Source organism: Pangasianodon hypophthalmus, chromosome 23 (assembly GCF_027358585.1).
Source record: "Pangasianodon hypophthalmus isolate fPanHyp1 chromosome 23, fPanHyp1.pri, whole genome shotgun sequence".
Taxonomy (NCBI): Eukaryota; Metazoa; Chordata; class Actinopteri; order Siluriformes; family Pangasiidae; genus Pangasianodon; species Pangasianodon hypophthalmus.
The window spans coordinates 9,657,851-9,676,474 of NC_069732.1; the positions used below are offsets into that span (position 1 = coordinate 9,657,851).

The 18,624-nt window shown below is 38.1% G+C and overlaps 1 protein-coding gene across 8 annotated transcripts in view; it reads right to left on the bottom strand.

The window, feature by feature from the left end:
• Positions 1 to 1,278: 1,278 nt before the first annotated feature.
• The window catches only part of elmo1 (engulfment and cell motility 1 (ced-12 homolog, C. elegans)), an 87,222-nt gene continuing 69,876 nt past the window's right edge, over positions 1,279 to 18,624 (bottom strand). For all 8 annotated transcript variants that reach the window (XM_034298480.2, XM_034298479.2, XM_026929578.3 and 5 more), the window contains 6 exons: positions 12,486 to 12,649; positions 11,008 to 11,120; positions 6,211 to 6,318; positions 6,028 to 6,110; positions 3,269 to 3,346; positions 1,279 to 2,454 (listed from right to left, as the gene is read on the bottom strand). In XM_034298480.2, coding sequence (XP_034154371.1) covers positions 2,254 to 2,454; positions 3,269 to 3,346; positions 6,028 to 6,110; positions 6,211 to 6,318; positions 11,008 to 11,120; positions 12,486 to 12,649 — 747 coding nt within the window. In that variant the 3' untranslated portion in view covers positions 1,279 to 2,253. The remainder of the gene's footprint in view (positions 2,455 to 3,268; positions 3,347 to 6,027; positions 6,111 to 6,210; positions 6,319 to 11,007; positions 11,121 to 12,485; positions 12,650 to 18,624) is intronic.

Sequence of the window (18,624 nt, forward strand, 5' to 3'; positions counted from 1 at the left end):
TGTTCAGCTATTTTTCTTCCACACTTTGGGTGTTTTTTTGTGTTTGTGTGTTTTCTGTTTCTGAATGGTGGTATTTCTCTGTTAGTGAACGGTTTGATATTGTTTCATGCCCTTCTCCAGCTCTGTGAAATGTCAGTATTTCTGTCTGAAGACAGGTGATGGCTGTTTTCCTGATTCCACTGACTCTTGAAATCTGACACAGAACGTGATTGCTCAAGACAACCGTTTTGAGATTTTGAGCTGGTTTGTACTTTTAATAACTGGAGCATTTCAACAGGAACGAGTTTGATAATAAAGATAATTGCTGATCCAGACTTGCAGTAATATTAAGGCAATGTGACAAGTTTTCTACAGAAAACATCATGGAAAACATGGATTTGGAAACATAGATTTCTGTTTCAGATACAGTAAAATGGAGGCATTTTTATGTGGGTGAACGGTCAGACCACAGTCAAAGAAAGACCACATTCATTAACATGAACGTGAGTCACTGCACAATTCATTCATTCATTCATTCATCCATCCTTCCTTCCTTAACTGCCTGTTCAGGGTCAAGAGCCTAATTTAAACCACAACTTTTCTACCCTTTTCATCCCAAATGTTCTACAGTGTTTCCATGGGCATAATGGAGGGGCACGGGGTCCGTATTTAATAATAATAATAATAAAATGAACTTCTGGCTACACCAGAAGTGTGTGGGTTTTCTTTCCAATCAAGCAGTAGCCACACCTCATTAAACTCATGGAATCTGGTGTGGCTCCTGCTTGATTGGAAAGAAAACCCACACACACACACACACACACACACACACACACACACACACATTGGCCCTTTGGGCTGAGGTCACGCCCGCTTTGGGTTAAAATCTGAATACAGATAAGAATATTTGAAGCAATAAACAGATAAAGATATTGGCATTATGTTCCACCCCTACCAGAAACCATGGGGGAGATGCAAACTTTTGCCTGCAATTGTACTTTCTTGAATTAACTTATTTTACTTTACTGACACTAAATTGCTTTTTTCCTAATTACTCCACCAAGTAATAAGGCCTAGTGTTCACAGAAGTACAGGCAGTGAACTGTAAAAAGGGTAATGGGTTCGATCTCAGCTGATAAAAGCCTGCTGCTCCCACTGTGCCCTTGAGCAAGGTGGCTAATGCAAAAGTTAAAGTGTTAGAAATTGCAATTACACATCACGGCTTGTTGTTCCAGCGGAGGTGCATAAAGAACGGCTGGATTTCCAAAGTGTTATCGAATAGAAATGCAATCAGAAGGCTGAATTGGAATTGATCTTTAATGTAAACAGCATGGTGTAGGGCTCTAAAATACATAACAAACATCTGAAGGGATAAAAAAATAATTCATGAGGATAAAACAGTGAGAGTATTCATCATTTAACTTAAATTAACATTAATGATCAAATTTATCATATGTTCCTAAAAAAAAATCTCTTAACTGACACAAGTGAATACTGACTACTTGGCTGCACAAATATCACTAAAGTTTACACCATGTTACAAAAACAGAAGCTCAATATATTGCTTTGGAATGTTACAGCAGTCTACCACAAGTCTGGTGGGTATCAAGTAGAAGCGAGCGTTGGATTTGTATTTGAATTTTCAGGTTACAGTCCCACAGGCTGGCTAGACCACTGAGGGAAGGACAGACTCAGATCAGGGCTAATATGAGACAAGAGTTCAGTTAACAGTCTATCGTTTGTGAAGCATAGACAGGGTGCGCTGATGGTGATGGACTTGGACACTAACACTAGTGCCACTTACACTGTCTTTTCTGTGCTGTTAGCTGCCGCCTGTGTGAGACAGACGTTTGCTGCAGGAAGTGCTAAAAGCCAAAGTCCCCAGGCTCTGCACACACTCAGCAGCGGGGCTCTCACCTCAAACAGGATGGATGGAAATAAAAACGGAAAGGACAAGCATTATGACAGACTGTATGTGTGAGCCAGAGTTAAACCAGGTTCAAGGTGTGTGTGTGTGTGTGTGTGTGTGTGTGTGTAGTTACTGCAAAGTTAACTGAAACTTTTATGAGGTGCAGGTTCTGGACCTGTGGATCCAGCCATATGGGACATATGTCAGACACCTGAAGAGCAAGCTGAGTTTGAAAAAAAGATTTTGAAAAAAAGAATTAAGCGAAAGAAAGAAATAAAAATTGATCCTTTGTTTGTTTTTGTTTCCTAAAAGTTTTTTTCTTCCAGTCTGCATGTAAAAAAAATAACTTGGTCCAGTGGAGGGCTTTAGTTGCAGTCATAGACAAAGTCATAATTACTGGGTTCTTTTGGGATAGGGGGCGGGGCCTCTGGAATCTGGATGTTCTCCAGGTCCAGGAGGCGGAGCTTCATCTCCATGTTCAGAAGAGTGTCCAAGTCAGAGCGAGTGAATTCACTGGTCATCTCCTTCCCCAAAAGAGCATTCAGCCCATCTGTCCACACACAGTACTGAAACACAAACACACACATTAGGTATTAATCTACGGTCGAGTGCAAAAGTCTGAATGAAATGAAATGATTGAAATGAAGACTTCAATACCTGTAGCAACAAGACATTTAGTGTGTTGGGTTTCACATTTTTTTTTTTTTTTTAGTGTGTTGGGTTTCACAGATTTTTCTAGTTTCAAGTAACACAAATGGTCAAATAACATATGTTGAGATATTAATTGCAAAAAAGTTCAAAAGTGTGCATTTCCCTTTAAGACTGTGATATAAATATTCTCTAATAATATTATGTCCACCATTCGCCTTTATAACTGCCTCCAAATCGTTTAAGCAGCTTTTGGAGTCTCTTAGTAATGTTCAGCCCCATATAGGCCACACTCCACACCCGTGTTTATAACTTTGCCAGATTTACTGTACAACTCTGTCTTTTTCAAACCTCTGAAGACTCAGAGGCTCATGGCAAAATCTCTTTTCAAACTAGTTTGCTTTGTGTTTTAGACTGTTATTATGGAATTTTTTTTTTTAAACAGATAAATTGTAAATTATACATACATTTTCTATTTCTCTATCGAAAAACCATGGGGTGTGAAAACTTTTGCACATAGCCATATTTACTGTGCACACATACAGGTTTGATCAGTATGAAGAAATGATCATATATAATGGGAACTGGTAAATGAGTAGCATTTGAAGTGTAATGATTTTAACTTTATGTCTACTATTATAAAACACTACGCCATTGTTATTGAAATTGTGAAGCTTTTAAAAGAAACAGCAGATAAAATAGTGATTTTTTTCATATTGTGGCATTGTTTACCTCATGCTTGTCAGGAGCAATGAAGTTTAAATACTCATCAGACTCATAGAGGATAGAAAAGGCCAACTCCAGCACTTCCTAAGAATGAGAGAGAAAAAAAAGAGAAAAAAAGAATCAGTTTATGTTTCTGAGCCATTTACACGTCTCCTCCGCATATACTACAGCAGATGGCTTATCCTGTCACAGTGTGTGTGCATGCCTCAACTTCTGCTGGGAACCAGTGAACAGCCAGCACAGGGACTGTTTCAGTGCTTTACTGTAACGAGATGCTCCTCAGCTCCTGACAGATTGCACAAGACAAATGTTTTTCAGATCGCTGTCAGGAAACCAGCTACCACCAGGCAAATGTTTCTGAATACAAAACTGTTCTCATGTCAGACAAACCTGGCTCTTAAATCAATAATTTGTGTCACAAATCCTTTTTGTTCTTTAATTGTTCTACTGGTGCAGGATTTTAAATTGCTTGAGGTGAGAATAGAATTGATTTTCTATGTTTCCTATTTCTCATAAATACTGCTAAATGGCTTAAAAGTATGTTAAGGTATTAATAGTCAGAAAATAACTCAAAATGGGTGGCAAATGTAGGTGCTAAAAAGAGGTTCCTGAAGATAGATAGATAGATGAATGAATGAATGAATGAATGAATGAATGAATGAAACAACTCAAAATTATATCAGTAAAAAAGTGTCATTTCATTCTGAATGTAAATATAAATATTCTTTAATAAACTGAAGTGTTTTTATAGTCAGGGACAAATTTCTGGTAACAGATTTTGGAAAATGAAAACTAGACGCAAGTGGAAAAAAGAGCAATACAAGAAAATATGACATACTTAAAATCTTTGATTAGTGAATACCACTGTCAAGTTAACAAAATTTCACTTTACCCCTGAAGGTTGATTTGCTTTTGTTCTAAGTGCATGTGTAAGCACCAGGGAGCCTTGAGTCTATTGGAGTTTTCTCAATACTTGTACGTTCAATGACTTATCAGTTTATCCAATGCAGAGGCTACTCTCACTCGTAGGGGCTAATAGAGTAACCAGTCCACATCAGAGTACCAGGAGGAAACTCAAACGGACATGGGAGAACATGCATAGTAATGGAGCCATGAGGCAGCAACACCACTGCTGTTGCCCTTCTAATACTCATACAGCAAATCTAACTCATGTTTATAAACACAGCACAGTTGAATGCTCGAATCTGATTGGTCAGAAGGTGCGCGTTATTTTCGTATAACAGCACAGATAGTTCTGGCTGTAACATGAATGATAAGTTTATAATAATGCACTCATAGTAACAGCTCATATACAGGGACTTCTATGGTGGACAATCCACATAAGACTAATAATAAACGGATTAACGCATTGATGTGCGCATTGATGTGGTGAAGTTTAAAGACATTTATTTAACAGTATATGGAAGGAATCTCAGTTGTAAGCACTCTCAGTCTCACATACGATTTCCATTTTCTCTCTAAAATGACAGGGTATGCTTTGTGTGTGTGTGTGTGTGTGTGTGTGTGTGTGTGTGCGTATATGTGCATGAGAGAGAGAGAAAGAGAGATTATCACAGCTATAACATAAGTGAGAACAGGAACTAACTTCTCTCTCCAACATTCCAACATTCAACATTCAACATTAAACATTAAAACCTATAAACTGTTAAAATATGCGATATGTGCTGTTAAAATGTTCATTAATGAATTCAACATTGTAATCATTGGCAAATTGATGTGGTATAAGTGAAATAACACACTCCAGACCCTGCTGTGATGTGAAAATAATGCACTTCAGGGGGTAGCGGCACTCCGCTTGTGTGTCGTGCCATATTACACCCCGCCGGCGTGTTATTCGTCTAACAGCATGGTCTGTCGTGTGTTATTCCTTACTAAGTAACCACTCATGGCTTGTCTTTTGTATGTAGTTTGACAGGAACTCTGTAGGAGGCAGTCTTATTGTGTATAGGAATTTCCACAGACTGGTCTGTCTTATTGTTCAGAATGAGAGATCTCATCTGGGTGTGTTTGGGTTCTATCTCACTGAGCAGAGGCAGTAGTGCGCTATGGTGCTCTCTGTGCCCCTCAGCTATTCTTCCTGCTGCATTCTCAGTGATAAAACCATAAACATAGCTGACAGAGCACCACAATGTGGCTTTGTTTTTCATGCTAAATTTGTCTTTTATGAGTCAGCCTGCAGGACTCAGGGGAAAGCCTGAGGCAGCTGAATTCACCTGAGTACACAGAGTTCTCTCCATTTTAAAGCAAAATAACACCATTTATGAGGTCTAAAATTAGAAAGCAATGTGGATTTGGAGTCTCACAGCTTTACTGTAGTTTGTGTCTATTCATTCACTCATTCATCTAATCACTTTATCCTGGTCAGGGTCATGGTGGATCTGAAGCCTATCCCGGAGACACTAGGCATGAGGTGGGAATACACCCTGGATTGGACTCCAGTCTATCACCATGCACACATCTATCCACGCACACACACATACCCAGGGGTAATTTAGATAAGCCAGTCCAGCAATCTGGGAGAAAACCGGAGAAGCTGGAGGAAACGCAGACACAGGAAGAACTCTGCACAAACAATAACCCAAGCTCTGGATCAAACCAGGGCCCCTGGAGCTGTCATTTGATATTACCCCAGCGAATGTTTGTGAAGAGCACATTCACAAATGGCAACTAACTGATGCACAGTAACCCCATGGGCAAACACTGATCAATACAGTAATCAAGCCTCCTCCAACATACACACTCACCTTGTTCTGCTTCAGGGCTCCCTTCTCCTTCATGTGTGGACAGTCCTTACCGGTGACAACAGCTTTGATATCAGCCACAGGCACTGTCAAGAAACAAGAGGAGCATTGAGCTATGATCCAGGGCTGCTCCAGGCTTCTGGAGTAATCGTTCTGCACTACAGTGATGCAGTCAGCTGTACTTACATTTGTCCTGTAGAGAATCATGAGGCACCTCTCCCTGAGGACTCTCCTCCAGGTCCCCATAGTGGAGTACTTTATGATTAGGAGACAATCGACAATACCAGAACTTATCTAAGAAGGAGAGAAAGAAATTTGACCTGTATTCACTACTGATCTCTATATTATGAATAATTATTTATTACACATTCTGCATTCATCAGAATCTCCTCTAGACATTATAGGCACGAACTGCATGATTGTGTTTGTAAATGTCAATTATTAGATTTTTTTGGACATACCCATAACTTATATACTTCCACAATATTTAAAAAGAAATGAACAATTATTGACAGTGAAATAGTTACTGTGTAATGATTGATTTACTCAATGTTACAGAGGTATACAAGTTTTACATGATATTATCAGAAATGCTTTTCAAGATATCAGTACCATAATTTCCTATCACCTAGCTCTACTGTGGGGACAAGACCATTTTTTGTAGCATACCGTTTCCATGTGTCAACAATGATGATGTGTTTAAAAAAAAAAAATTCAATTTTTTTTTTTTTTTTTTTTTTTTTTTTTTAAATTAAGCTTTAGAAACGACTTCTGAAATGACTACTTTGGTCTGTAGTGTACATGTACATGTAAAGGCAAGACTTCAGGAGGTGCTATTGGCCTGCTGACTGAATAAATCTTTAACTGGCTTGAAGGCTCTCCAACCCCTGGCTGGCACTTCCTGCACCGGACAGAAGGCTGGCACAAAGTGTCAGTGCTGCTCACACATAGGCTGACGGCTGGCACTTGCTCTGGTGCCTCCATCCAAAGCCTAATTGCTGAGAATAGCATCCTGGCAATGTGGCAAAGAGTGGAGAGTCTGGGATCTGCCGAGCCATGCAGAATCGTGCACAGTGGCACTTTGCAGCCCGCTCAAGCTCTCACATGGCATGAGCCGAGGACAGGATTTAATACAAACAGACTGCTCATTACACTCTTTCTCTATAGCATCATCCGCCTAACAAACATACCCACCCGACTGAAGCTTATTTATCTATAGACACAAACCTAGCGGCTGTGAGGAGCCAGACGGTGGAACCGCCAACCATCTGTGTGTGTATACAAGATGTCAGAAGAAATCAAGTACGCTGATCATTTTCAAGGTGTAAACAAATAATAAAACAAGGCTTTACAAGTGAGGTTTCCTATGTAGGGATCCTGGATGCAGTTTGAGAGATTTCTTTGTTAACTGTTAGACACATTCACATAAGGAAGTACAGAAAGACAGAGTGAGAGCGAGCAAAGTAATTTACATTTAAGAGCAGCTTGATGAATATTTGATGGGCAGATGTGGTTTGAGTGGAGCTCTTCAAGTAAAAATGTTGGCAGAAGGATTTTAAGGATAAAAAGAGAACGAAATGGGGAATCAGAATAAGAGGAAAAGACTTCTTTAAGTATAGTTGGGTGGAGAGACATTTTCTGCACAGTGCAAAGTTTTAATATTTAATTCAATTTGTATAGTGCTTTTAACAATAGCACTATCACAAAGCAGCTATACAGAAATCCATAGGCAGATTAAGATCCCTAATGAGCAAACCAGAGGAAACAGTGACAAGGAAAAACTCTCTGAGATGACATGAGGAAGAAACCTTGAGAAGAACCAGACTCTAAAAAAGAACCCATAAATATAGTAGCACACCCATGCAAGTACAATAGATTTGTATGAGTGTATACATAAACTTACGTAGTACACAAACTTCTGATCAACATCCATTAAACACAAACACATGAGGAAAGAACAGACAGTGAAAATAAAGTGATGTGCAGACTGTGCCATGAAATTACTCAGATGAAGTGAAAAAGGAAACCACAAACATTTCTAATCAGAAACTTTTCAGAAACAGAAAATAATGCAAAAGAGTTTATGTACAAGATCCAATGCTAATGTTCCAGTTTTCAGAACTGAGCCCTATTTTGACAGGATTAGTATAAGATGGGAATCTGGGGTAAAGGAATTATCACCAGGCTCTCTTTCTCATTTTTCATCACGTTCGAATAAGTCAGATCCGTAATATTCACAGACTAAATGTCTGGAATGATTGGAAAGATTATGCCAGCTTTTATTTACTAAAATGTAAAAATAACATCAATTTTCATGCGAATTGCCATGCTGGTGACTCTCATATCACATGGGAAAAAAGCATTTTGCATGAGAATGAATCCATTCCAGAAAGTTTTTTTTTTTTAATATATAGTATATAGGTGACACTTCTAGTGACATTAGATTTTTTTCTTTATTTAAAGGTTACCTACATATTGCCTTTATAATACATTCATAAGCATTGCATAAATATTTTATAAAAGGAGAATTTTTATGAAAGGCTTAGGTCAAAACCTGCAAGATGATACGGGAGGTTTTATGCAACTTTATCTTTACACGGAAGAGAGAACAACAACTATTAATTGTCATTATGATACTTTATTATGGTATCTATTACTTATAGGAGCATGTATTAAAATGATTATGGAGTGCCATTCCAATACAGTTTTTTATTTATAAAGCCCATATTTTAACGGCCTCAAACTAAAATGTTAATCAAATCTACATTTATAACACTGCTATGATGCACGGTGTGTACCTTCTACAACTTCGTCAGCATGTCATGAATGTGTTGTTGGTAAAAACAAGCTAATAACTTTAACAAGTGTTACCATATTTTTGCATTGCTAGCTCAGAATACATACACATTATAGGCATGTAATGTCATTAATTTTTAACCTGTGCAGACACAAGCCCTTAATCAAGCAGTTATAATATGTCACTGAGTTTGCCGAAGATACAAAATGTACATAAATAACTAAGGAATAATGTGGAAGTTTTTGGAAGGACAACAATGAGTACATAGTGTAGACACTCCCACCTCTGTCATTTATACAGAAAGCTCTTATACTGTGCAAATCAATCATAATCATTACAGATGTCCTACTGTAAAATTAGTGAACAGACATGTAACCGAAAAATTTATGCCATTTATCCTGAATTAGTCCAGCAACTGGAACAGAAATGAAAGACTTTCGTGGTTTATGGTGTTATACACAAAGCATAATTAACACTACTAGCACAGAGGAGGTGAAAGATACTGAGGATTATCGTGAGATTTATCTGAATTCTGCAGGGAGAAATGTTAAGTTGTTTGGGGATGCATTTAATGCAGCTTAATGATCCTGCACTTCCACACGACAGTGAGCTGAAGTAACTGGCCTATTTATAAGTGGATGAAACAAAATATGGCTTTCTTGTAAAGTTACCCTGCAGCATTTTGTGGGATAATGTATAAAACCAGTTACATGCTGTTACTGGACCTAGCGGAACCTCTAATTAAAATCAGAGTGAAGGTCAGAGAAAGATCAGATAGAAGTAAAAGGGCTAAAACTGACAGACAACAAGTAGGAAAGTGTGAGATGGAGAACGAGAGAACAGAAACAAGGTGTCCACTCTCACAGCGATCTAATCATGTAGTGTGAAAAGTGTTAAATTACCCAGGCTAACTGATAAAGCCTCCCTCTGTTCGAGTAGACAGGCCCAATCTCGTGAAAGCCTGTACGAAAGCCAGTATTAACTGCTCTCCACTCCACACTGTAAAAGCTTTAACACTACTTTTAAAACAGGAGCCAGTTGTTACTATTTATTCTCTCACTGCTTACTCCGACATCTGCAACAGCTCTACTCGAGACTAACAGCAACCATTCGTGGAGAATAGAGCCATTTATATTTAGGTTTATCAGTCTTTTTAGGAAATTAGAACTTTTCCAAGACATATGCATGACGGACGTCACTCACAGAAGGTCATCTTAAAATGACTCATGCCTGTCATGTTACCAATAATAATGTTCAGGCTTTGTGTCATGCAGAGTTGCAACCTTCTCTTACGTGGCATCCTCAGACTCTGCTGGTGATTGCAAAATGATTGTGTCTTGCACTGACTGTGTCTTAAATATGAAGAACAATTTCAATAAAAAAAAGAATTTTGTGTAGTGCTTTTAACAAGAGACATTGTCACAAAGCATATTTCGGATCTAGATTTTATTTCATCCCAACAGGATGAGAATTTAAAAGGATGGTTATGCTTAAATTAGTTTAAATCCTTCCCTTTCCCTGACAGAGAATATACAAATAAATACATAAATAATAAACATCTGAATCATAAGGATTGTAGAACAATGACCATGAAAAGCCTATAGATATCAAAAATTTGGTTGGAATTCCAAAATATGCCAGTCTTGTCCTGGGTAAAGTAAATACATTTCGTAGACTGACTACTGGGTGATGAGGAAATATTCTCACATATGCAATTTCAATGGCTTAATGACTAACCTTACACCTTTTCAGGACTTTTCTTTCCAGGATTTTCAGGACATTTTCTCCATTTTCTCATTTTCTAGATATTTTCCATGACTGGAGAACTAGTCTGTAAATTTCCAGGTTGCTTAAGTTTTAATACTTTAATACTAGATGCATGTTTTTTTCCGTAATTAGCCAGTGGATTTCCCGTTAACCCCATAGTCAGTCGGAAGCTTAGTGGTCAGCTAGACTACTTTAGAAGCTGTAGAATTAAATTAAGCAATTCCACTGTGTTAAATTAAGTTAAGCGATTCCTCCATTACTGCAATCAATTCCTGTGCTTCTGGTCAATGGCTGGTGGAGACTCAAGTGGAAAAATGTTTACCGCCTGATAATATGTACATGTACAGCATATTAGAAAGAGCGTGTCTGTGTGTGTGTGTGTGTGTGTGTGTGTGTGTGTGTGTGTGTGTGAGCTTTACCCTGTCTCCTGCGGCTGCTGATCTTCCTGAAGCAGGTACCTTCACACAAGCGGTTGAGACGCTGCTGTTTGATCAGCTCCATAATTTCAGGCTGGATCTTCTCCCTCAGCTCCCTGTAAAGCAGGAGTGCACACACACACACACACACACACACACACACACATGTTCAACCAACAGTAGCGTATATCGAAAAAGGCAACAGACACACCCAAAATTCGCCATCTCCTTTTCTCAAAGCAATTTTTCAATACGCAGGTCTGAAGGTAAGAGCTGCATGAAGTGCACTCATTCATTTTCTGCAGGCTCCCCTGACAGAGGTGTGCATTCTGCCTGGCATGCATAAAACAGCTATTAAACTAAATTATGCATGGCTTGGAGGAGAGTGGAAGTGAGTTTGAGTTGGAGAAGAGGAGAAGCTTGCTGACACTCCAGTAGTATCATTCATCTGCTTTCAAATCGTGCACCTTAGCTAAACTGGTTTGAGAACCTGTCGAAAATTATTTCTCTGGTAAGTCAAAAGGAGAATCTATAGACAAAAGTGTATGTGTGAAGTAGGCTGAGACACAGTCCACTGAAATATGCTGCTGTGGACAGAAACTGATGTATGGTTAGGGAATGATTAACATGAACTGTGCATGAGCTATAGTTTTGCTGCATCTGCAAGGTTGAGCAAAAACATAAGGCATATCTAATAAAGTGGCCAGTAAGTGTACAGAGTATAAAAGTGAAATGAATGCACCTAAAAATATAACTGTTTTTCAACTGAAAAGTTTCATTAGATTTAAAGAGCAAATTTTAAGAGTTTAAATGTTGTACAAAGTCCTGCCGGCATGTTCTCTGAAACTGAACATTGCAGCACAAATGACGTGCCGTCAGCTACGAAAAAATCTCTAATTGAGCGTCCTCTTAGTCTAATGAGATCTAGACTGCCCTACAACTCCAATGTCATTTGTGTGGAAATGTCCTTTTAATGTGTGCTTGCAACCTATGGTGGACCAGATCAGAAAAAAGGAAAAATAAATGACTCAAAAAATAAAAATAATAAATAAATAAATACATAAATACATAAATAAATGTTTTTGCTTTTGTTAATGTCTTTATTTATTTATTTTTATATTCATATGGTTCTGTAATTTATTTCCTCCTGTTAAATATAAAAATACATTCCTAACCTGTTTATTTTTTTTTTTAATTCCCCTTAAATTATTCCTTTATTTAATTTGCATGTTTTTATTTATTTATTTTTTTTCTGTATTTCTTTCCTGTGCAATAATTAAATAGTGTGTTCTCATATTCAGGCACCACAATCAAGGCCAGAGATGAGAAACATTATTAGATTATTAAACTGCTATCATTTTTGGTCTTCCAAAAACCTAGCTGCTGCTACCATGGATGCATCATGTATGTATGAGAGTACACTGTATATTAGACCATGTAAAAGGTTGTGGGGTGTGTGTGTGTGTGTGTGTGTTACTCACAGAATGGGCCGAGACTGAAAGTCCTCCTGGTTCATTCTCTCTGACTGTCTGATCTTGAGGATCTCAGTGTAGCTCAGGTTCTGCAGGCGGGTCTTAAACTGGTCCAGAGAGTTAGGCTTGTTCGTCAGAGCACGAGTGATCTGTTCTCTCACCACCTGCATCACCTACAACACATACAAACACAGATTAAGTCCTGATATTGACTCGGATACAGACACTTCATGCTTTACAATGATTAATCAGGCATTACTAGTTCAGTGATGAAGTGGCAGCAGTGATCATTACAATCATTAAGACAAATGGACCACAATGTCAGAGGCTATCACTGTTTGTATTCATTTTAAGTGAAGATAAATTCAGTCACGACTGGTGCTTCAATTTCTTTCTTGACAATGTGAACACAAACACAAACAATCATTCCAATGACAGTACAGCCACCTTGTCTTAGCTTGATTAAAAAACTCAGAATTCATAAAATGAATGCACTGAATGCATAAAAATGAAGTGAAAGCCAGTTCTGTTCAAACTGTGCATAGGGATTTTTACTCTTGTTAATATCTCTTACTCAGTCACTGTTCTTTTTTTTTGTTGTTGTTCTTAAGAGAATGTTTGATTTGATTTAAATTTATGTTTAGCTACCCATCATTTGTATTACTGCTATTACAGTCATCTGTAATATTAGTGCTACAATTATCAAATACAATACCAGCCCATCTATCACAGAAACCACAGCAGCGAAAGAGCATACATAAAGCCTGGCCTTTACTTTCGGGCTGTTACTGCTACATTTTGATAAATCATAGCGCAGAGCGGAGAGAGTGGGCCGGTGAACACAGCATGTCCCGGCTGGCTGAACAGCTGCTCTGGATTTGAGTCCAGCTGCTGTTTCCACACACTGCATCTTACGCAGCACTGGGATTAGATGAGTTTTTAATTAGTGATAAAAAGAGCACAGGGTAAAGGTTTCCTCCCAAATAACTGCCCTGATCTGTGTCTGTGCTTTGAAAGAGGCTGAGTAACTGATAAATGGACATAAACCTCCATCGGTGTGCTTTAATATGGGAGAAAATTTTTCAAATGCTGTTTTAAAGGATTAGAGGAATACTTCAGAGTTGTTCAACGTAGTACCACTCGAACCACATCTGTAGTGTATGTGCGATTACTGCACACAGGAATCAACATGTTGCTCTGAACTGAGAAAGGAGCAGAAAAATAGTTGACTCGAAACTCATGAAAGTCTGAGGGCAGTTGCTGAGACATCAATAAATATTTATTGGAAAACATTTTCATAGAACACATTCATAAATTCTTCAAAGATAAATAAAACTATAAATGTCAATAATTCATCGTTTCAAAGATTGGCAAACTTTTTAAAGGGGATATATAGAATCTTCAGGAAGGTGTAAGTAACCAAAATTGCTTTTTAATGGATTGTTCCAGTGTTGGAAAGTTGGAATTAAACGACACAAGAGCAGTTTTGGTCATTTTTGCTTTCAATGTTTTTTTTGTTTTTTTTGTTACAGTGTTTTGAATATGTATGTTTTAGACATTTATCATCAAATTCATCATCTGCAAATTCATCATCTGCCAGACCTCCATTATAAGTAAACTGGTTTTCTGTTGTTTTCACAGTAAAGGAAAACGTGTCACCATTATTGTCCATAGTACTCACACATATACTACAGATATGGTGGATAGGGATTTGTTTGAAAAAATGAGTATTCCTTTAAATGTGTTTTTTTTCCAAAGCCTGTAAAAAAGCAATGCTGCTTTCAGCGGTAGGCTTCTTTAGGAATGGAAGTGTGATTTCCTGTGGAGAGACAGAGAGGTGGAGGAGGACAGGACTGTTGTTGCTGAATGGGTGGGTGGTGGTATTTATGAATAATGAAAAAAAAAAAGGGAAACAGATTTTTTAGGTGAGCCGTACCGAGAGTATCTTTGCTTCACCAAGACTGCTGAGGTCTTCATCCACCGACCACCCTTTCCCGCTCTTCTGCTCTTTCTCTACTCTGTCCGGCATTGATATGTAGGGAGCGCATTCACCCACAGCGTGTCAGCTCCCAGATAATGCAGAGCGACATGAAGGGGGAGGAGAGGATGCATCTTCGCTTGTGCGAAAAAAAAATGTGCTCGCTAGAGACAAACGCAGCGTCTCTTTTATTCATGAAATCATGAGTTGAAATTTCTATAGTCCTTCATTTGACCCACTTCATCATTTAAAGCATTCCAGTGTCAAGATCACAATGCCTTTCCCAAAACTTAAACAAAGCACTAATCCCAGTATCACTCTGTTACAGAAGCAGATTTATATTTTATGATATTTACTTCTTCATGATCTCGCAAGCCTATGAACAGAAACTTAAACATGAACCCATAATGAGGAATTATATCACACTTTTAAAAGCCTCCATATAAACAGCTGAAGCTCAAACCAAACTGCTGGATTAGCTTTAGACAAATATTCTGTCTTACCTGAGACACAAAAATGATTAAACAAAACAAAACAAAAAAAGAATTTAAGGGGTTTAAGGGAAGATTCCTTGGAATATTAAAATTAGATGAAATATTTCAACCCCCTAAACAAATCTGGATTTTCTAGATTATTATTTTATGGCAGAAGCAATTTAAAAAAAAAAAAAAAAAAAAAAAAAACACTATTCTAACCACCCTGGCTAATAGTTTTAATTACACTTGCTAGCAACCTTGACTACTGGTTTACACAATATAATACCTATCCTTACAGCCAAACTTGACAGCCTACAACAATCCAAAAGCTCCTGCTGCAGAGGTAAAATCAGCTAATTTAGACGCTTACGTGCAGTATTAGTGCAGTGATGTGTTTAGGTAGCTGGTTATTTTAGCTAATGTTTCTGAATAAGGATGTGCCAATGTTGTAATGCATGTGCATTACATAGCCATATTCTGCAGCCAGTGCTATTCTTCTCCGGTTAAAATTACAGACACCATTATTATATTCCAAATGAGCGATCTAAAAACTTCGTGAGTCATGCTCCTACACAAACCCAGATGGAAAAAAAAAAATAAATATATGTAGAATTCATGGTACATACAACACAATAGAAGCCAAGATCCCTTATTTTTGTTCAAAGATGCTTTTAACTGGCAAGCCTTACAAACATTTATAGTTCAAGTTATTTTTCATTTCAAGCTTTCTTCATATTTATGAATACAACTTTTAAAAAATCCTCTCAGTAACCCTGTCAGGTTAGCTCAAGTTAGCTAGCTGGCTAACATTAGCAAGTCATGTCACTTAGCTGGCTACCAATAGCAGTGAAGATTATGAGCATTGAAAATTATATCTCAGTAATACTGTCAGGTTAACCCATGTTAGCTAGATTGCTAATGTTAACGTGTAGCTCATGCCAACATTTGCAGAAAAGATTATGAACATTTATAAACAGGACTTCTCATTAATACTGTCCGGTTAGCTCACGTTTACTCATTGACAAAATCTGTGAAAATATGCAAGTATATACTGTATGAATGGCACTGACTTCCTTCTTCCTGCTTGAAGACTTTCATATATGAAACCAACGGCATGGCCACATTCCCCTATATGGTCTTAAAGGCAGGTCCACACAGTGGATCTCATTTCCACATGCGCTGTTGCATGTGTGAAGGCAGACGTTTTGCTTTGTATCTTCAGCAATCCAGTCAGTTTTTCACTGACAGCACAGTGCTGGTTTGTTGGTAATCAAGGCTTGTAAGATTCATCACTCCTGTCTCTAATTTTAATTACAGCTTTGCCTGGTTATCCATCATACATATAGACAAGGGTCTCCTCCCTTTGGTACTCATCTAGTGAGTAAGAAAACCATATTCTCATACAAAACACAAAATTGATTTTCTCTACACAATATAGTCAAAGCCTAAATCAGATGAAAATGTATTGTTTATTACTACAACGAGGGGGTAACTACAATGAACAAAACAATTATTTTTGTGCACTTGATTCAAACTGAAATCTACACATCCACAGTCATCAACGACACTGCTCCAGTTTGCTTGCTTTCCACCTGACCGTGACATTGATCTCAGCCTAATATTCAATCCAGTCGAGTCAGACGTTCACAGGATGCCTGTCTAGAAACACACAAAAGAATCAATCCAGTCACTGCTACGACACATTTGCCAAGCGAGCTGGCACTACATGAATCATGAACACATCCTATTTTCCCCATTTGTCTCCTCTTTTCATTCAAAAAATATTCACCTGGTGCGAATCTGAAAATACCGTAGGACAACTGGGTGGAAACGGGAACATTATCCGTTTTACTATTGACATGGTAATTGCATTATTATTATCCTAGCTTCTATTGTACTACTTAATAACACTCCACATCAAAGCATGATGCACTATTGTGTGGCACAAACAGACATGATTAGTGCAAAAACGGACACACGATCAAGCGCTGACTACTTTAGGCGAGGCTCTAAATGAATCAGCAGATGCAGGGAACTGCCACATTTGACAGGTCCTTACCAATAATACACTTCAGAATATGTCATAGAAAACAACATTCGGGTGGTGTGATGCCTTCAGAAGTTGATCATTTTCCTATAACAGCATGTTCCTAAGAGGAATAAAACAGCGTTTTAAAAACAGTATTTTATTCCTCATATACCACAGCAAACTGCCAACAATTACATTATTTTTATTAATTAAAGAATGGCATGTCACAGTTTTTTATCATTTAATCACATTTAGTATCAACTTGTTTTGCAGACCGTCTATCTCATGTTATTATTAACAGCTATAAACAGTTGTTCCCACAGCAGCCTCTTGTTTCTTATGTTACCAAGAAACTAGAAAGTCTTTCCCATAGTGGAACCCTGACTGTTAGAAAGTGCTGACACTGGAGACTCCTTCCATAAATGTTAAATAAACCTTCACAAAATCTATGCTTATACATTTTTCTTTCATAAACAGCACATTTTTAATGTTTATTATTAGTCTTAGCTGTTACTATAGAAACACTCAGAGTTGATGTTATAGAAAATTAACCAACACCTTAGATCCAATCAGATTCCAGAATTCAACAGCACTGTCATAATTTATTTGGATCTGAAACAGTTGAGCATGGACTGTATATTCTAAAGGTCTAAACAGGTGGGTTGAAAGGCTTGCTGTGTATGCGCTGTGTCGTGGCAGGCTATTAGTAGTGAGGGGAGCAGGTGAAGCAGAAAACACATTTGCATGCTCAGCAGGCTTCACTGCACATCCATGACCTCCCAAACTCTTACCACAACTCCAGCGACTAACAGCAAAATGTGCATACTTGGCTACGTGACGTGTTAAAGAGGGTAACCATACTTTACATTATTTGCCATAATGAATCATGAAGATCACGGAGGGACTGGGAGCCATGACTCCATCACGCACAGCTCACCTGCTCTTAACTGGTTCTCAAGGCATGACAGTCTCTTATTACATTTTCCCTTTCTTTCTACCTCTGACTTTTTCTATAAGAATTACTACTGCCTTTTTTTAGCTTGTGGTGAAACATTTTCTTAGCTCCATCTAGAATAATTTACCCTTAAAGAAGAATGTGAAATCATACAGACTTCCCATGGAGCCAGACTATTAAAAGGGATGATGTGATACAACTACTGTGTCTGGTTAAATATATCTCTTATACCTACACTATATGGCCAAAGGCTTGTGGACACTTGACCATCACACCCTGTTGCTACAAAGTTAAAAGCACACAATTGTATAGGATGTTTCTGTATGCTGTAGCATTACAGTTTCCCTTCACTGGAACAAAGAGAGCCCCAAACATGTTCCAGCATGACAATGCCCCTGTGCACAAAGCGAGCTCCATGAAGACAAGGTTGGAGTGGAAGAACTCGAGGTTCCTGCACAAGAATGGAAGATATTATAACAGCAAAGGGGGGAATAAATCTGGAATGGGATGTTCAAAAAGGACGTATGGGTGTGTCCACATACTTTTGGCTGTATAGTGTATATCTATATTTTCCCTACAACTTCAGAGTTGCTAACAAGACTGCTAACAAGAAGATCCTAGCAGGTGCTGAGAAAACAGAATTTTATCACAAATGCCCTAGCATATGTCGGTGGATGAAACTGCTCCATGCTAACAGCATAAGTAATAAA